Consider the following 21,255-nt stretch of genomic DNA (forward strand, 5'->3'; position numbering starts at 1 on the left):
ATTTTTTCTGTTTTGTTCCTAAGTTCTTTCGTTCTTTCGTTCTTTCGCTCTTTCGCTCTTTCGCTCTTTCGCTCTTTTACGCCTATGTTTATTTGTTCCTTTGTCCCTTTGTTAATTTGTTAATTTGTTAATTTTAACTTTTGATTTTTTTTCTTTTTTTTCATTCTTTTCCCCATATAGCTATATCCGCATGAATATATTTATCTGTGCACACATGTACACTTCAACTTTGACTTCATTCCCTTCAGCAGTTACTCTTGAAATCCTAATATTTCCTTCTTTTTTTTTTTTTTTTAACTTTTCTTAATTTTACTGCATGTGAAACTATTTGCTAAAAGAGATTAATTCGAAATATATATTGAAAAACAAAAAATAAAAATAAAAATAAAAAGTACAAAAAAATACAAAAAATGTAAGCGCAAAAAAAATAAAAATTAAAATTCTTTTAAGCTCATTTCTCTTTTAAAAAATAATTCTCATGAGAAAAGCTGAATTTTTTTGATTTCAATTTAAACTTGTTAAAACAGTTAAAAGTCAACTTATGTGGATATGATACAAAATCGGTAAATTATAAAATTTTGCATAAATTGAAGAAATAAATATGTCATTTTAAATTATACAGGAAAAAAATAATATGGATCTGCTTTTTATTTGAATATTAGTTAATAAAACGGTCATTTGAGGCATGTACAATTATACATATATATATATATATATATGAGTCTACATTTAAATATTTATGTATTAATATTGGTACATACTTCATGTGCATATATAAATTTTGCCAAATTAAATGAGTCTCACTTTGTTTGATCATTTTACTCTGGAACGGCATATTCCATTATGTACTTTTTATTTTCCCGTTTTTACCTGTATTTTGCAAATTTGTCATTTATTACGTTTTTCCTGAATTCTGTATTTAAGTAAGTAGGAATATGTGCATATAGATGTACAAACATACGAACGTACGAACATACGTACATACATACGTACATACATATATACATACATATATACAAATATATATATTTATTTTATATAAACCATATGGCAAGAACAAAACACCACTTAGTAGGATTTAAATAAAATTATTTGTAGGTATCTGTGTATATGAAATAAAAAAAATATAATGTATTCCAGTAAAATTTTAAAAAATACGTATTATTTACCGTATAAATCTAAATGTTTAAACAATGTAAATAATCGTTTGCCAAATCAGTCATATAACTTGCATTATTTTGTATTAAGCTCCTATAATCCTTTTAGCAACAATGAGATTCACTTGATTGAGTATAACGATCAAAGTTTATCTATTAGAAATGTAGAAATATTTGACCATAATGGAGAAATTGAACAGATGGTTTGTTTAGATATGTATGGAAATGAAGATGGAGAAAAAAAAGTACTCATATGTACTTCTGGGTTTTGCTCATCTGGTGGGAATACTAACAGGATGAATATAAACGATATGAAATATTCCTGTTCCTTGTTCATAGGACATATAAATAATTTAGATGAAAAGGAATATAATGAAAACTACATAGAGGAGATGACGGAAAATGTTGAAAGGGAAGAGGACGATATTCGGCATATTTCGTTCGAGGATGGCCAAAAAAGAGAACAAAGACAATTGGACGAGGTGGTAGGAGTAATAGAAGCAGAAAAATCAAGGGATGCAATAGAAGCGAGGAAAGCAGTAGAAGCGTGGGATGCAGTAAAAGCGAGAGGCGTGTACGTCGATCGCAAAGTGGATACCTTGCTGGAGAAAAAAGGAATAGAGGAGACTCATCAAAATATAAACAAGTTAGAAGAAAATCAAAATTCACACATTTCAAATGATATGAAGGAGAAAGAGATCAGGTGTGAATTAAATATTTCCTCAAGAAATAATGGAAATATAAAGAAGGTATATTTACCTGGAGAAAAAAAGAAGGTGCCGTTAAATAAGTTGTGTGATTTGAAACGTAGTAAGGAATATGATGGAATTAAAAATATTGCCGTAGATAATTATGAAAAAGAATTTCATAGAATAGCTATAATAGACAAATATAGTTATAATATATTTGAGAAGAATAAAAATGATATGAATTTAATACAATCAAATAATCTTAAAAAGGAATTAAATTATGGAGTATTCGATCCTCATCATGAAAATATATTAGCAGTTATAAGTGATATATATATATATGGTTACGATATTAAAAGTAATAAGGAAATATTTTCCGCATATACAAATCATAAGTCTAATTTAACATCCATTGATTTTAATCCTAATATACCAAACGTTATAATATCATCATCTAATGATGGTTTTATAAAATTCTGGGATTTAAGATATTTAAAAAATTCTTTTCTTACTATTAATATTCATTCTCATTGGGTTACTTCTCTTAATTTTAATAATTACCATGATGAATTACTTTTAACTACAAGTACGGACAATACAGTTAAATTACATAAAATAGAATACCCCAATAATTTAAATCTACAAAAAAAGGAGACAAATTATAAGTTAATTAAAACTTATACAGATCATGAAGAATCTGTTTACAAAGGAATATGGAGCAAAACGGACGCTTGGGTTTTTGCGTCCTTATCATACGATGGAAAGTGCGTTGTGAATACCGTTCCTACTGAACAAAAATATAAAATACTCTTGTAAAAAAAAAAAGAAAAAAAATATAACAATATATGATATAATAATGTATTATATAGTATAATATTATATAATATTATATTACGTTTGCGCTTATTTGTTCATTCCAGAAGTGTTGTCCTTCGTTCATTTGATTCATTTTTTTAATTTTTTCCCGTCTTATAATGTATAAACATAATTATGAAAATATGGGATAATACAACTGAATATGTAAAGGGTGCAAAGGTAACATTCACTGCATTGGACTTACCACATTAGAATATTCATACATATAATGTGGCAAGTTGTAGATACTCTGGCATTTGCGCACATATGCAAATGTATGAATAAACGTATGTATATCCATGATAATTTTAGTTTTACTTCTATGCTGTTCAGAATTCTTAGTTGAAATTGTCCCCTCGTACATTATTTAATTCGCTTTATTATTTTATTTACCACATATTATTTTATTTATTCATATTATTATATTTTATTTTGTTTATTTATATTATTATATTTTACGTCGTTTATTTATATTATTATATTTTACGTCGTTTATTTATATTATTATATTTTACGTCGTTTATTTATATTATTATATTTTACGTCGTTTATTTATTTTATTATATTGTACTTTATATATCATACTTTATTTAATGCTATTCATTTTTTTTCAAGTTACTTTACAACACAATTTTGCAAAACTGGTAATAAAATTTTTATAAATTGTTCAAGCCGGAATAGCTTTCTTCTTTAGCTAAATATATTAAAAGTGATGAAGCAGAAAATTAAAAGGTACAGTTTTGTAATAAAAAATAAGATTCGTTTCAACTGCTTCGTTATCTTTTTGTGTATTTTTTTTTATTTTTTTTCTTGTGGTATTCTTAATTCTTTTACTTTTTTTTTTCGACTTAGCGTTTGTGAGAACGCAACGTTAATGCTTACACCTGTTGAACGGCATTCATTAGAACCTATATTGGAGACGTTTTAGCAAACCAAAAAAAAATATAAAACTTTATTATTACCTTCTTTGGGCTTTTTTTATGGCTCCTTTTGTTTTTAAACGTGGCATTTTTGTTTGTTTTTACATTTGACTTCATACTGCTTCGTATTGCTTTATGTTGCTTTGTATTACTGCATACTACTCAACTTTATTTTCATAACATTTTCTTTGTTTGAAACGCTTTTCTCCACCCTAGGTTCCCAATTAAGCTTGTCAAAATTAACTAAAATGATGGTAAATAAAACGACGTATTAATTAGCTCACCTTAATGTTTCTTCAAAAAGTTAGCGAGTTGCTTATTTGTTCTCTCTTATTTGCATTATGTGTGATGAATACATGGGTAGTAACTGTTAGTAAACGAGTTAATTTGCAACGAAAGCAGAGCTTTCACTTTATATCCCCAAGAACACATAGGAGTAAATATGTTGTTAAGAAAAAAATATTTTTTTTTAATAAAAGAAAGTTAAGTGTATCACAATGCAACGAAGAAAATAATATGGATACCATTTTCAAATATACAAAATATGGCGAAACCAATGATAATAAGTATATAAATATATTAGAAAAGAAGGCAAATGAAATTAAAAATTCTAAAAATAGTTTTAATAATTATAAGATGAAGAATAATAAATATGAGGAAGAACAAAACTGTTCCTATCAACCATTAGATTATACGACATTACATGTATTATCTTTTGAACTAAATGCATTATTACAAGACTGTGTAGTACATCATATAACTCAAGCAGACGACAAAACGATAGTTTTACATTTAAATAAACGAGAAAAAGAATATTATTTATATATATGTTATGATAACCAGAATCCTGTAATTTCTCTTGGTTTAAAAATAAAGAAGTTATTTAATCGATTCATAGATGATGACTATGCACAAAAATTAAACCCCGTTTTGAAATATTCCATTATTTCTAATATATATATGAAAAAAAGTTTTATAAAAATATTATGTATTGATTTTATATTAAAAAGAAAAACTCAAGAAGATATTGATATTGAAGATATATTGTCTAACACAAGCATTAGTAGAAAAGTAACATTATTATTTGATCTACATCATAATTCTTGTATTTCTTTTGTTATTAATAAAGTAAATAATGAAATTTTAATTTCTCCCCATAATTATATAACAGAAAAAACTATAGATAAATCTTTTAAAGAAGGACATACGTATATATTCCCTACCAATGATGAATGTAAAATAATTCCGAATCATTATGAATTTTTTTCTTCTTTTTTAAAATTGTTTAAATCAAGAAAAGAGCAAAACTTCATTTCGTCCATATTAGATCTATATGAAGGACTCAGTTATAATATACTTTTAAAATTTTTTGATCATTTAAATATTTCAAGTGATATAAAATTTTCAGATATAGACCCAGGCTTGCTACTAGACTTTTTTAATAATACATATATTAAATGGATTCGCTTTTTAAATTTAAAAGAAAAATGTGACACGCTCATTTTTTATCCTCATTTTGATCACACATTGAACATTTATTGTGTTGTGAAGTTTTTGACACGAAAAACTAATTATGCATTTTTGAATACCCCTGAACATAAGTACCATAGCGCCGAAACACGTAGGTTTCTTACGGCAAGTGTAACTGCAGATATTACTGGCACAGAGGTGAAGCAATCGTTTGCAGATCAAACGGTTAACAAGAGTGGAAAGGATGAAGGAGCTTATGATTACAGAAAGGAAATGTCAAAGGAAGGATACGGCAAAGATGGTGAGGAGGAATCAGGAATGATGGATATCAAAATAGAGAGCGGCAAAATGGATGAGGCAAAAATTGAGAGCGGCAAAATGGATGATGCAAAAATTGAGAGCAGCAAATTGGCTGATACCAAAAACAGAGAAACATACTTTGAAACAGTCATCGAACTGGTCTACTATTACTACGGAAAGTCCCTTTCTGTAAATAAATTTTACTCAACATTAAAATATTGCAAAGAATTTATTAAAAAGAAGATACCACTGTATGAAGAAATGCTGATGCAGTATAAAAGTGAACGAGAGATATGTGAAAAGGCTTATTTGTTACATGAAAACTTAAATAAGCTGAGTGTTTTTAATCATACTATATCGAAAATGAAAGACTGGATAGACAAGAAAACTTTTGATGCATTAAAGTTAATAGAAAATGAATTAAAATTTAATTCAATAGAAGATAATAGAAAAAAATACGTAAAAAGGATGGAAGAAAAAAAACAGAAAGAAGAATTATTACAAAAAAAAATTTTAAATGTTCAACCCAATGTTATTAAAACATCTCAAAATCTTTATAAAGGCTCTCTTTTAATTAAAGTTAATGAAACCGATTTATCTTCTCCATTTATAATAGTAGGTAGAAATAGTAAACAAAATGAAAGAATATCAACACAAATTTTAAAATTCAACGATTTGTGGTTTCACGTACATGAACATCCAGGAGGTCATGTCATATTAAGAAATAAAAAAATTAATGGTAAAATAATTACGGCAGACCTAAATGTTGAAGATATAAACGTTGACGATGATATTAAATATGCTGCAAATATAGCTGCCTATTTTTCCAAAGCAAGAAAGCTCGATAAAACCCTCGTCTGTTTCACCATTGGAAAGTATGTTTTAAAGGATAACACCTTAAGCGAAGGAGCGGTTGAAGTTTTGAGATACAAATTAGTATATGGCAGGTATGAATGATTTATTACATGTGTATATTCTCTATATTTCTATAGAGTACCTTTGCACATATAACCACCCCACAGGTGTGTATTCTTGCATACAAATATGCACATATTCATAATTCTCCGCTTTCCACCTTTTCAGACCAAGCAAAGTATCAAGTGTTATAAAAGACCTCAAGGAAAGAAATAAGGAGATCGAACTTTCTAATAAAAAGAAATAGGAAGTTTTTTTTTTTTTTTTTTTTTTTTTTTTTTTCTTATATTCTGCATTTCTACATAATACAGAATTATGCATTACATATTCTGTAATTTTTTTGTACAAAATATTTATTTTTTATTATAAATTTTTATTTACGTTAATTTAAAATTTTTTGGCAGTGTTGCAAAAAGTACTTATTTGCACATTTCCCCAATATTCGCACTTCGTGATTTTTCTATTTTCTTTAATAAAAAAGTGTAAGATAATAAGAAAAAAAAAAAAAAAATTAAAAGAAAACAAAGCAATATAATGCAATGTACAGCAAAAAAGTAACAAATCAATCCAAAAATTGCAATGTAAAGCAAAAAAAAAATGACAAATAAATCCAAATGCAAAAGGGAAGCATGAAACACAAGCAGGTGTAAGAGCAAAAAAAAAAAAAAATAATGCGAAATAGTTGGAATATAATCATCTTGTTGTGCCCCCAACATATTTAAGTATTATAAATTGCATCATCACGAGGTTTATATTAAATACAATTTAATTTTACGATCACCGTTTTACTGAAATGCGGTGTAATATAAGAACTCCCAACAAATGAGAAGGTATTTTTATAATAATTATAATGCTATCTATTTTTTCATTCTTAAATATTATCATAATCGCTTACTTGTTTTTAAAAAATAATTTATGCATACGAAACAGCAAAAGCCAGAGCAAAAGAAAAAGTAAAAGTGTTTTTCCTGTATATACTACTATTTTAAAAGATAGGAGAGGTAACAAAATTAGTAATGTAAAAAGTGCTCATATAAAAATAATTGGATTTACACAGAACATAAAAGGAAAGACGTTTCAAAAGGGGGAGAAGAGATTCCTCATAGAAGGAAAAAAGATATACTCCGACAGAGAAAAAAAAAAAAATGGAAAAAACTTTTTGCTGAAGGTAATTTTTTCAATCCGAAACAATTTAAAAATTTATTTCCTGATGAGCCAAATAAGAAGGGAAAAACTAATTATAATGAAAATTGTCTTAATCTAGAAGAGGTAGAAAATTTAAAAGAGATATGTCCTTCTTTGTACGAGCAGTTGGAAGATTATCATAAATCAGAAGGACTAGAAGAGTTAAAAGAGGAAGAGATACCGACAGAAAAGAGGGAAGTAAAGGAGTACGTAGCAATGGAACACAAAACAAAAGAAGAAGAAGAAGAAGTAAGTGGCACGAAGAACATTTCCGTGTATGAAGGGTTGCCACTTCTGATGATTGACGGAAAGGACTTTCAAGGATTTCCTGATAGTAGGAAGATAAAAATAAAACCCGAAATTTCTACACAATTTAGTAATTTAGATTATGACAAATGTATCAAATCAAATAGTGAGAAGAAATATATGGGTGACTCTCAGAAGGGTTTAAGTGAAAATGTAAATAATGGCCAAATGGGAAAGGGAGAGAAAGGCGAAAATGGTCAAAATGGGGAAAACGCCATAAAAACTGTACGAAATACGGCAGATGAAAAGGGTATGTTGAATGAGTTTGAAAGGGAAGTACAGTTAGTGTTAGGAAAAGAGGATAGAAGTACAAGTGATATACCAAAGGGTACTCCCAACTGCAGTACAACCGGAAGTACGGATTGCAGAACAGATACACATAGCGACGATACCAAAGGGGAAAGCTTAACAAAGGAAGAAAGGATTGCAAAATATAAAAAGTTCGGAAAACATCATCACATGGATTCTGCTTTAGGAGATGTTCTATATGATAGGGACTACCCAGGGTACATTTATTTAAATCATGGGGAAAATTTAAAAGAGTTAGATGAAAAGAGTGAATTCGATTCGGAGTTTCCAAGTTATATAAACCCATCGAATATACATTTAAGAACAGGTCGTAAAAGAGAGGTGCAAAAAATAAGAGACAGTGGAATAAAGCAAAAAAGGAGATGGGGTTGTTCCAAAATTGAGAATGATATTAAAAGAGGAAATTGGAGATATTATGATGATATGGTAAAAGATCTTCTTGATTCAACAGATCAAGAAAAGTTAGAGGAAAATTATTATTCAAATAATTATTATCAAAGAACTCATAATAATACAGGGTTTGGAAGTTTAGACAAAGTACAAAATAATTATTTTGATGTACAATTTATAGGATCAGCTGAAACATACCCAGCAAATATATCAGTAGGTATGAATTTTATATGGCCAATTAATTTTATACCTTTATTATGTAAGCAATATACAAAAAGATCAGGACAACCAATTAAATCGGAAATTTTCAATTTAGGAGGATTTGATTCTTTGCAATTATGGTTTTACCCTGATGGTATGAATAATTCCATTGATGGTTACTGTGCACTGAAACTAGTTATGAAACCGGGGTCTTATTTACCTGTGAAAATTTTTTTTTTTGCTTTTAGTGAATATAATTATATTCATACGAATTCATTTTATAAAGAATCAGCTGATTATATTACGTCTTCTTTAAATTTATGCAAATGCTTATTGAAAACAAAAGTAAATTTAAAAAGAATTGAAAATAATAAGGATTATGTTATTTTAGGACCCGCTGGGAATATTTACATTGGTGTTGGTATTTTTGATGATAACTACGATTTTGAAGAAGATTTTAAAAAATTCTATTCACTTAATAACAAATATAAAAACAAAAAAAAAGTGAATCATAAATTTGAATATAAATATGACTGGGATGAAGGTGTTCATATCTTTGATAATTGGTTAAAAAAGCAAACAGCCATAACAGATGATAAGAATGAGTTGTTACCAGTATATTACACACACTCCGAGTTATATGAAAATTACAAATATCAGTATATTCCTGAGAAAAATCCCTTAAAATTTTTAAACAGAAAAAAAGACAAGCATGCTTGGAATAGACATCCATTTTGACTTTATAAAATTAGTAACGTAATACTGGATAATTAAAATTAAAGCATATTTTATGCCTTAAATAGAAAATAGGCGAATGTTATTAAATGAGGTGAGAAAAGGGGGGAATGGAAAATATATATTAAAGTTGTTAAGAAGGTAAAAAAAATAAAATATAAACAAAAAAAAAAATAAAATTGAGCGATAAAGGGGGAAAATGAAATAAAATAATAATAAAATAAAGCTAAAATAGAGTGAATAGGAAGATAAAATAAAATTAAAAGAAAATATTATTAAACAAAACAAAGGAAAATAAAAATGAATTAAACAAAACAGGGGACAATAAAATTGAGTTAAACTAAAAGAAAAATAAAGTTAAACTAAACAAAGAAAAATAAAGTTAAACTAAACAAAACAAGGGGAAATGAAGTTAAATTAAATTATATTTTATTACACAAAACAAAGGGATGTAAAATTAAAAGATATATTATCAAATATAAGCAAAACCGAAGAAATAATATATGCTACAAATAGAAAAAATTGAAAACTCTAAAAAGAAATCTTGTACGCAAATGAAGCGTTTTAAACAAACATTAAAGGGTTGTAATAATTAAAATAATGTATTATTGTATTTTTGTTCTCCAGAAATGAACTCCAATGCATATGTGTACTATGGATGTACATGTATGTATATATATGAACAAATACGTTTACATATGTACGAACAGCCATACGCATTAAATTCAAAATATTAATATGATGCACATTTAAATGAAGGCACAATAACAACTTTGCATCTTTCCAGCGCAGAGTTTACATATGTCCAAACTCATTTTTCATTTGTGATAATTTACTTTCTACATGTACAAGAGTCCTTGTGCAGAAATATATATAAGTACATTTATATATAAAAAGTAATATGTACGTATATTTGTAAACCTATCTATCTCTCTATCTATCTATCTGTATGTATGTATGTATGTATCACAAATAACTTCCTCGCAGGGAAATACATTTTATTAAATTATCAAAAATTCTCTTTTTGATTCCCACCTATTTTCAAAAAGTGCGCTTATCCACCTCGTCATCCCTTTACCTTCTTCCGTTCTCTTCATATTCGTTTTGTAAACAAATTTTCTTTTTATAATATATTTGATGGCTTTTTTTTTTCTTTTTTTTGTGTATGTGTTTCGTAGCTTCATTCAGTTTTCGTTTGATCCATAATTTTTGTATTTTCTTCTGTCATGTTAACACTTGCACACTCATTTGTGTTTCCACTGGCGTAATCATTTGTGTATCCATTAGCACATTCATTAGTGTTTTTACTAGCAGACTCATTAGATTTAATATCTTCTGCACATTTCATAAGATTATGCATTATACTATTTTTCAGAGAGGCACACATACAATCGGAGGGATGTTCGGATGTGGATTGTGGAATTAAATTGTTATTTATTTTCATCTTATCGTATATTTCATTGCATAATCTAAAAGACAAGTTAAGTGCAACCTTACGGGGTAATTCGTTTAACAAAACAAATTTCAGTGTTCGTACTAATTCATTAGCTGTATCTTCATCGCAATATTTAACTATATGTTTTATATTTTGTAAATACATTTTCGTATTTTTTAATTTTCTCTTCTTGTATACTTGCTCTAATTCTTCTGCACTTCTTAATAAACTTTGTTCGATATATATCCTTTTATTTTTTTGATCAAGAACTAATGGGAAGATTTTAAGGTATTCATAATTTTTAATTATTTTTTTTAATTTCAATTTGTGGGTCTCATTTAAACATTTATTAATTAAAGCTCGGAAATGATTCATATCATCCATTTTTATTAATTTAAATTCCATATTAAAATGATATTTTAAATATATTATGGAAGCGCAAAAAAATCCGTAAAAAAAATGCAAAATAAGATTCTTTTCATTTTCACTTATACTCTCACTTAATATTTGAGAAATGTGTTCATTAAACACATAGTAGTACACAAATAAGTTTGGTTTTATCATTGATACAAATGTTATGAAGTTCCATACCATCAAATTCAGTAAGTACATAGCAAGGGTAAAAAAAGTTTTAACATATAATTTATTTTTAAAAAAAAAATAAATTGGTACGTGTAACATTAATACTTCTATTATACTTTTAAATTCGAAACGGGACTTGCATGTGTATACTTCATATGTCTTTATATTAAAATCACACAATTTTATTATATTATTATCTTGTTTATCACTTTTTACATTTTTTTTAATATTTTCATTTTTTGCATTTTTCAGTTCTTCCTTATTTTCACCAATCAATTTACGTCCTTTCATTATCATTTCTTTTATAAGTTCATCCAAGTTTTCACTAACAAGGATATTGTCATCATTGGACTTTTGCTCAGTCGCTTTGACACCTTTTTCCTCTTTACTCTGTTGTTTACTTCCTTCAATTTTTTCCATTTGTTCGACATTTGTATTATCATTGTTTTGTTTCAGATTCTCTTCGCTTTTTTCTTGTTGTTCGGTATTTTCATTATCATTATTTTGTTCCACGTTTACTTCTCTTTTTTCTACTTGTTCGACAATTACATTATCATAATTTTGTTCCACACTTTCTTCTCTTTTTTCTTGTTGTTCGGTATTTTCATTATCATTATTTTGTTTCACGTTTACTTCTCTTTTTTCTACTTGTTCGACAATTACATTATCATTATTTTGTTCCACACTTTCTTCCCTTTTTTCCATTTTTTTGGCATTTACATTATTATTATTTTGTTTCATATCTTCTTTACTTTCTTCTAATTGCTCAAATTTTGCTTGATCAGCTGTAGGAGTCATTTCGTCGGCGCTTTTTCCCATTTGCTTGCTATTCACTTGAGTATCCTTACTGTTATTATTTTGTTGCACACTTGTTTTCTTATTAGAATTTTCATTTGATATGTTTAATAGTATAGTCCATAAAATTTTCAAAAGAATAAAAAGAAGGCTATTCCTGCTCTTTTCATTTTTCTTCTCGTCCTCTACTGTACTATTTATATGATTATTGTATAATAATTTTTCATTATTTAATACATGATTATGAAAATATACTATTCTAAACATATCGAATAAAGGGTTTCTCCTTGGCTTCACTACTATTACATTAGTATTATTATCATTCTTCTTACCACTTTCACGTTGTTTTGCCTTAACATTATTATTAATAGCAGCTTCATGAGGATTAACATCTGTGTCTACATTAAATCTGAATCTAGTACCTTTTTTATTTTTTGGTTTCGTTTTTATATATTCTCTGAAGTTATATTTTGCTAACTCAAAGAAATAAATTAATAAGTTATGTTTATGTATACTTATGTTTTTTTCCTTTCCTCTAAAAATTCTGCTAATGTTTTTATAAAAAATATAGGAAGTAAATACTCCAAAAAGAAATGCTACGATAAGAGAACTACTAGTTTCTTCGTCACTTGAAAACAAATCAATATCATCTGATGTTAAGGAGTCACCATTTATAACATTAAAAAAGGACAAAGCATGATTTTGAATTAATTTTTTGCTACTTACATATAAACGAAATAAATAAATTAAAAAAAGAACGGTTACGAAATAGTAAATATGGTAAATTATACTCTTAAACATATATTTAAAGGGACTAAAATATGCCTTCACATCAACAAGGTAAAAATGTTTTGACAATCTATTAAGCAATTTATCATTTTGGAAAATGTCAGATTTAATTAGCTTATTAATTTTTTTTGTTGTTAAGTATGTTAATAAAACAAAGATGCAAATGTATATTTCTGCGTCTAATATCACGGTAAAAATGAAGTCTATCGTATCTTCTATCATTTTTTAAAACGACGTATATTGTTACATTTAAAATATGTTATATGATTACAACTCATTTTTTTTGAACTGCTTTATTCTACCCTTACTGCTCATAAAAATTTTCTGCTTATCGTGTACATGAATAGGTACGTATACAAATAAATATACATATATAATATAAATTAGCTGCCTATAACAACCGTTATATGAATTCTAATTTCTATATACTTTCCTTAGCCCTGTGTGGCTACTTTTTTATTACTACTCTTTCTTATTTTGAATATACAAATTTTGAATTCTTTCGTATATTTATTTTGTTTTTTTTATTTTAAATTTTATTTTCTTTTTTCTTTTTTTTCTGTTTTCTTTGTTTTATTTTTCTTTTGCTTTATTTACTCACCGATTTCTTTTCTATTTTCTTTTTTTATTTTTTACTTTTTTTTATAATTTTGTTTAATTTTTTTAATCTTTTTGTACGCAGCAATAGATTTGTGGAATAAAAACACTTATAACGTTTTTTATGCAATAATGTTGAAGCAAACATTCAGAAGTGAACATTTATTCCTTTGTAAAAATTCTATTTGTCATCTTTTCAAATATAAAAAAGTTGAATTTCATGAATAATAATACTATTTTTTTTAAGTACATATTATAATATGTATATATATACATTGATGTTACTATCGAATCTTCAATGAGGTCGAAAAAATGATGAATATATGCTTCCAATTATAACGAGACTCTTTCTCTTGGTGAGTATTTTTTTTAACACTATATATAAATATAACAACCGTCCATTACGAAATAATTCATTGTTATAAATAAGCTTTTTACATGTTGGCTCTATTAAACAAAATTAGAATATTATTTATATAATGTGTTTTTTTTTTAGTTATATTTTTAAAGGCATTTTTTCTATATTTTTTTTAATTTATGTTGTAAAAAATATATATGCAACTATGTATAAAAAAATTATATTACCTATATATTAGTGTATATATACCTTTCATTTAAAAATTTCTTAATTTTATAAACTTGCTAATTATTCCATTTTATAATTGTTTGCATATAATCATATAATCCATTTTATTTTTCCTTTTTGCTCATAATCCTTTTTTTTTTTTTTTTTCCTTTTCAAAATCGAATATAATATTTTTATTATTTTTATTTTGTTTAATATTTGATTGTAATCATTTTATGTATATATGAGGTATTTAAGGTTAAAATTATAAAACGAGATTTTTTCTTTTAATTTGCTATAACAGAATTTTACTAAGTATTATTAAAAATGTATAAAATAACATTAAATAGAAAATTAATAAAAATATAACAGAAAAAAAAATAATTTATTTTATATAAATTTTTTCATGTAAGAATTTTAAGAAATTTTTTTTTTTTTCTTTTTTATTTAAAAAAAAAAGGAGAAAGAAAAAATCTCTTACCTGCTTTTTTTTTTTTTTTTTTATAGTAATACTATAAAAATAAACAAATTGTGATTGTGCAAGGTTCAAATTTTATTAAAAAAAAGAAATAAACAAAAATATTAAGAAAAAATCAAAATTGAATAGCAGTAAAAATTAAAAAAAGGCAGAAGGCAAACAAAGCTTTTATTATATAAAATATAATAAGAAAAAAAGGCTCGTTCCTTCTTAAATTTTGAATATATATATTATAAATTATACTAAAGGTGTAGAAAATAAATTGGGGGAAACGGTTAAAAGCGAACAGTATAAATTATTGTATACATACATGCATATATATATATATATACATATATAAACAGTATGTTATGGATAAGTGTGCATGTACATTGCAAAATGTAAAAAAAAAAATTAACAAAAAAAAGTTATAATTGAAAAGAAAAAAAAATAAGATACATAGAACTTCATAATTCTAGGGATAATAATTTAACGTATAATAAATAACAACAAAAAGAAATTTTCAAATTTACCAAAAAGGGGTAATAAAATTGTAAAAGTTGTACATGTAATGTAATATATGCACATGTATTAAATATGTACATATGAATGTACGTATGAATGTACGTATGAATGTACGTATGAATATACGTATATGTGTGTGCATATGCGTACGTATTATGTAGTATGTACTGTGTATATATACACATGCTTAGACACACAGTCATGTGTGGCTCTTAAAACCCTTTAATATTAATGAGAGGAAGCAGCCTTTTAACTATATGTAGTAGTGTATCTTGATTTTTTAAAATATCTTTTAAATTTTTATACGCTTGTGGTGCCTCATCTCGAATTTTGTTATTTGTGTCACACCTTATTCCCTTCATAATATTAACAAAATCGTTTTGATTAATAACCTTTTTTGCCTTAGATCTACTAAGCACTCTACCACATCCATGAGAACAGGAGTTATAAGATAGAGTGCTTCCTTTTCCTTTTACTATATATGAACCAACTTTCATATTACCTGGAATAATACCTAGTTCATCTTTTTTAGATGATGTTGCTCCTTTTCTTGTAACATACATGTATTCCTTTTTAATTTCATTATTATCAACATATGAAACTAATTCATGATTGCAAAAATTGTGATGTATATTTATCAAACTCTCCCAATTTAATGGGCATTTTACTTCTTCATAAATAATCTTTTCAATTATTTTCATCATATATATTCTGTTATATTTTGCATACTCTAAACATAACTTCATGTCTTTTAAATAATTCCTTCCATGTTTCTTTCTCAAATCAAGATAGGCCAGATCATTTTTTTTCATATTGCTCTCTTCACTAGCAAGTTCATCATAAAACTCTGCTGTTGTTTTCCCTAAGTTTCTACTTCCTGAATGTATTAAAATGTATATATCTGATTCTCCTAGGGAATGACAAGTTTCAGGGCTCTCAGCTGATGCTTCATTATAAGTGTTCCTTCCGCAACTATTGTTATTTCTACTTATAGTATTAACTGACGACCTGTTATTAAGCCCCACCTCTTCTGCACAAGCTGTAGATGCGTCATATGCAATTTCAATAAAATGATTCCCCCCTCCAAGGGAACCCATCTGCTTGAAATGCTTTGATTTAATTATATCATTTATATTATTACTGGCATATTTACTTATTAAATTATCAAGCACTTTTTTAGAATCCAAAACTTCCTTATCATGAGAGTCGAAACCTAATGGAATGCTACTTTTTATTTTATTATATAAACTATTTATAACCTTATCGTTTAGGTGTTTTTTTTTTAAGTTATTAATTTTTACACATAATATGCCACACCCTATATCAACACCTACGCCATTAGGTATAATAAAATTTTTTGTCAAAAACACAGAGCCTATTATTATTCCTTTCCCTAAATGTACGTCTGGCAATATAGCTACATGCCCTTTTATAATTTTCAAGCTAGCCAAATTTTTAATTTGATTTAAACAAGCATCATCAATTTCGTTAGTATATGCTAAAATATCATTTGAATTTTCGAAATTTAATAAATATGGAGGTTTCCTAGCATTATTAAATCCTCTCTCACTAATTCCATAATATTCTTCTACACTATTATTATTAACTGAGCAGATATTTGTTAATCTTTTTTTTAGAAATTTTAAACTATTTTCGCTTCTTTTTGTTGGATGGAAAACAGTACCTTTTATATAACATATTCGGAACATGCTATTTATTGAACCAAAAGGAATGAAGTTAAACATAAGTGCGATTAACAAAAATTTCATGTTATATGATCATTCTGGAGACGTATTTATAAAATTACAAAAAAAAAAAAAAAAAAATTCTTAAAATATGTACCCTATAAATGAGTATACGAATCATTTTTTGTTATATAGATATATTGCTTTTATTTTTTTTCTTCTTAAAAATTCATGATACTATAAAGCGAAAAGAAAAAGTTCAAAAATAGTATTTAATTTTTCTATTAATTTATGGGATATTTTAACGAATATGTACTATATGCACCGTGTGTACGTACATAAATATGTATGTATATATAAATGCACACGATACGTTACATTTTTTTTTTTTTTTTTTAATTATCATCTTGATAAGAAACATAGAAAGTTTGCATTATTCATTGTAAACAACACAAGTTTAAACCTCCATTAGAGTAAAAGGCGTCCTATGAAATTTCTATTTTATGCCTTTTATTTACTTCCCCACCACACACCGTACAGCTTGCAAAACGGAAACAAAAAAAAAAAAGAAAAATACATATGCTACATCTGCTGTAAAAAAGTGCTACTACTTTGTAATATATAAAGAAAATGTATTTATCACATCTGATAGACTGACAGGGCGGATGTTCCTACATAATGATAATTTTTTTTTTTTTTTCCCATCTTTTATATATTTTGTTATATTTTTCATTACTTGTCATTTTTACATAATTAAATTGTTATAAGCTTTAACAATGTTTTTATAAAAAATAAAAAACTACTGTAAAAGGAGTTCAATGGTAAAAGGAAGCTATGGAAAAATGAGGAAAATGGAAAATGGAAATACGAGAAAAAAAATTGCGTATAAAAGTGGAGAACTGGATAAGGTAGAAATTTGTCCGGAACGAAGTAAATAATTGGGAATAAGGAGAAAGTGTTTATATGTATAAAAATACATACACGGACAAATATATGCGCAAAAATATATATACGCACATATATATATGCAAAAATACATACACGAACATTTATATGTGCAAAAATACATATATGCACAAATGCCCGTAAGGACATATGTATGTACAAATGCATATTCCATTATACATATCTTCACGCGCATACGAAAATATGTTCCGCTGTTTGTTCAGGTATAAATTTTCTAAGAAACAAACCTCTACATTTATGTCAAGGAAAGAATAACACGTTCTCCGATATCACTAAAATCGTCTACAAGAACACGTTTCAACAAGGCTGTTGTTAATGAAAATTCGAGTAATTTATTTTTCTTCTGAGAAACAACAAATAGAGAATCTTGATAAATAGTTATGCCTGCAACATGTTTAAGTAAAGGATGTTTAATAACCTTTATAAGTTCAAAATTATTAACATCATATTCTTTTATATCATGGGTTTTTGAACTACCAACCAAAATATGATTATTTGTACTATCAAATAAAATAGATATAGGGGAAAAAACAGGAATAATTTTAATTAAATTAAAATCCTTATCATATATTTGAACTCCTGCTTGTTTATTTGAAACATAGCATTTGCCTAAATTGTCAAAATCTATGCCACGAATTTCATCATTATTATTAAGTTTAACTACTAATCCGTCAGATAATCCCTTATATGAATTTATGGATTGACCTAATTTCCCACTATCAATATGAAATCTTAAAACAGTACCTGTGTTTTGTGAACTTATATAAAAGTAGTCATTATTTTTTTTTATACCATATGGATGAATCATAAAAGGGTTAGTCTTCGCGTCTTGGCTAATAAACGTAGAGATATATTCTCTTCTATTTGATAATTCAGATATACTACTTGAAAATTGAAATATTTTAGAATTATCCTTATACGAATCAGTTACATATAAATTATTTCCATGAATTAATAATCCTCTCAAACTAATGCAATTAAAAAATTTTCCACCTTCCTCAAATGGAAGTAATATAGAACCTAAGTAATATCCATCTCTCGAAAATTTGCATATATTATGTACTGAATTTTTTTTTTTTCCTCCATGATAAGTTACATATAGATAGGGTTGTTCATTGATTAACGTTTTCAATTTGCTTATATCAGCTGCCACTAACTCATGTAAGTGATTTTGAATAAAAAAATTTCCATTTATATATATACCTTTGTAAGTTCTAGGTAAACAATTTAAGTCTTGTAATATCATAAAATTATTCAAAAACTCGTAAAACGTATTTATTTCCTTTCCTTTTATTATTTCTAAAAATTTATATAAAAGTAAATTTTTTTCTACTTCACTCCTTTCTTTTTTTTCAAAATAGGAAAATAAAATATCTTTATATGTGTTTTTGGAATATTTATAATTTTTTATATTCTCCTCTTGATAATTTTCATTTAATTCTTCTTCACCAATATCAGATAAATTAAAACCCCATTTTTCTAACTTGGTGTACACTAATTCTTTGCTATTTGGTGGAAAGCCTAATGAGTTAAACAACTGCATTGTATCTTCATTAATAGGCATCATTAAAAATTTGTTTGCACTATTACTATTACTTTTTATAAACAACGTAACAACTAATATACTTATAATTGATATACCTATTCTTATAATAATGTGCAAGAACTTGCTTTTAGGCATTTCATAATTTACATAGTCCTTATCGTAATAAACTCTTCTTTCGAATGGGTATTCATCCTTGTTTAACAAGCTGCATTCCATAGTGCTATAAGCTATGTGTATACCTTTGTTCGCGCAGACAACAAAATGTGCGAAGTGGGTATATTTACTTACAGTGTAAAAATAGTTCTGTAGCTACACTATTATATGTTACTATGTAATAATTCGCACTTATGTGATAGTTTAATTAGGTAATTGTTCGGCGAACACTTTTACTTTTTGCGCACAATTTTATTATACAAAAAAGCGGAGTATCTATGTACTCATAATTACCTTTTATTAAGAACTGCAGCACTATGAAGAAAATGTTTATGACAACTTATAAATAAATTAACCAACTAATTTTTTTCTTTTTTTTTTTTTAAATTAACATGCTCAAGAATGTGTTAACGAAATTATCCTTAAAAAATGTGTTTATACCTTATATGTGAGTATAGCGATATAGTGCTATTTTTTTATTTTTATTTTGTGAATTGTTCGAAAATATGGAACATCCACATTTTTGCATAATTGCTCTCTTTTTTATTATAATATCCTATTTTTTCCTTTTTTTTTCTTTTTTTGTTCTTTTGTTCTTTTTATGTTTGTTTTTTTTTTTTTTTTCACATTTTACTTTTACTTTATTATAGGACTATTTTCATATTTTGCAATTTGGTTCTTATAAGTTTCCGACCATTTATCAGTTTACACATGAATTTTTTAATTCTTTTTACATGTATAAAAAAAATAAAAATAAAATAATGTAAAAACGGAAAAGGAAAAGCTTATTTTCCCATCCTTGTAAACTTTTAAGAATATCAAAAATATATAGCACTGTTAAAAAACAGAAAAATACACATAAATAATTATGAAGAGATCTAGGTAAAATTGTGCAAAACTTATATGAGAAGGATTCTTCAAATGAATAAAGAGGTGTATAAACACAAAATTCTTAAAATAGCAGTCCCATAAGTATATACATTTGTACGTACGAAGCAGCATTATGTTATCTTTTCAGTAAATTGTTTATCAAATAAATTTATCTTTAGAGTATGATTTTAAGTGTGCAATGTTCGTTCTATTTTCTTTCTATTATGGCAAATATGGTCTTTTTTTTTTCTTTTTTTTTTTAAAATTAATATATAAACATGATTTAAATGCATTTTTATCGTAGTGATCATAATGTTAAAATAGTGTTAAACGGATAACATAGAACGTATTATCAAATGCATATTCTAAGATGGAACGGAATATGATAAGGTTATTTATATGTATACAACATACACATATTTATATATACATATACACATATGTATATATATATAATTATATATATATACATCTCCATTTACGCTTGCACATTAATCAGCAAAAGTATATAGAACATATATATGGCTGTTTAACATTACACATGGTGTTTACATTGGGTAAATAATACTTTATTAGAAAATAGACGTTTTTACGTAATGCTAAAAGGGGAGAAAATATATATTATATGCATACAAGTACATAAGTATATATATATATATATATATATATATATATATATGAGACAGATAAAATTTCATTTTCCAGTTTATTGCCCGTTCTTTTTAATAACCATTATTCTTATTATAATTATCCCCTATCAGATTGAAAACTACTCACTTATGACGCTCACCCACTTTATATATATTTTCTTTTAAAAGATTAAAAGTAATATAAGTTAAAGTGTTGCCGTTTTCTTTT

The 21,255-nt window shown here is 26.2% G+C and overlaps 6 protein-coding genes across 6 annotated transcripts; 3 read left to right on the top strand and 3 right to left on the bottom strand.

Annotated features, from left to right (window-relative positions):
- Positions 1 to 1,129: 1,129 nt before the first annotated feature.
- On the top strand, positions 1,130 to 2,662 carry MKS88_005610 (protein TSSC1; the record flags this gene model as incomplete). Its single annotated transcript, XM_067218889.1, has 1 exon — positions 1,130 to 2,662. One exon carries the CDS (start codon positions 1,130 to 1,132, stop codon positions 2,660 to 2,662), a length of 1,533 nt encoding a protein of 510 aa, XP_067070819.1.
- Positions 2,663 to 3,909: 1,247 nt separating this feature from the next.
- Positions 3,910 to 6,553, top strand: MKS88_005611 (FbpA domain protein; the record flags this gene model as incomplete). Its single annotated transcript, XM_067218890.1, has 2 exons — positions 3,910 to 6,338; positions 6,475 to 6,553. 2 exons carry the CDS (start codon positions 3,910 to 3,912, stop codon positions 6,551 to 6,553), a joined length of 2,508 nt encoding a protein of 835 aa, XP_067070820.1.
- A 575-nt stretch (positions 6,554 to 7,128) lies between these two features.
- On the top strand, positions 7,129 to 9,435 carry MKS88_005612 (uncharacterized protein; the record flags this gene model as incomplete). Its single annotated transcript, XM_067218891.1, has 2 exons — positions 7,129 to 7,136; positions 7,374 to 9,435. The coding sequence occupies 2 exons, from the start codon at positions 7,129 to 7,131 to the stop codon at positions 9,433 to 9,435; spliced, it is 2,070 nt and encodes a 689-aa protein (XP_067070821.1).
- A 1,177-nt stretch (positions 9,436 to 10,612) lies between these two features.
- Positions 10,613 to 13,255, bottom strand: MKS88_005613 (uncharacterized protein; the record flags this gene model as incomplete). The annotated part of the gene is made up of 1 exon (XM_067218892.1): positions 10,613 to 13,255. The coding sequence occupies one exon, from the start codon at positions 13,253 to 13,255 to the stop codon at positions 10,613 to 10,615; it is 2,643 nt and encodes an 880-aa protein (XP_067070822.1).
- A 2,134-nt stretch (positions 13,256 to 15,389) lies between these two features.
- MKS88_005614 (tRNA-splicing ligase RtcB) lies at positions 15,390 to 16,946 on the bottom strand (the record flags this gene model as incomplete). The annotated part of the gene is made up of 1 exon (XM_067218893.1): positions 15,390 to 16,946. The coding sequence occupies one exon, from the start codon at positions 16,944 to 16,946 to the stop codon at positions 15,390 to 15,392; it is 1,557 nt and encodes a 518-aa protein (XP_067070823.1).
- Positions 16,947 to 18,063: 1,117 nt separating this feature from the next.
- Positions 18,064 to 19,590, bottom strand: MKS88_005615 (uncharacterized protein; the record flags this gene model as incomplete). The annotated part of the gene is made up of 1 exon (XM_067218894.1): positions 18,064 to 19,590. The coding sequence occupies one exon, from the start codon at positions 19,588 to 19,590 to the stop codon at positions 18,064 to 18,066; it is 1,527 nt and encodes a 508-aa protein (XP_067070824.1).
- Positions 19,591 to 21,255: the final 1,665 nt, after the last annotated feature.

The sequence above is a fragment of the Plasmodium brasilianum genome, chromosome 14, assembly GCF_023973825.1.
Source record: "Plasmodium brasilianum strain Bolivian I chromosome 14, whole genome shotgun sequence".
Lineage (NCBI taxonomy): Eukaryota > Apicomplexa > Aconoidasida > Haemosporida > Plasmodiidae > Plasmodium > Plasmodium brasilianum.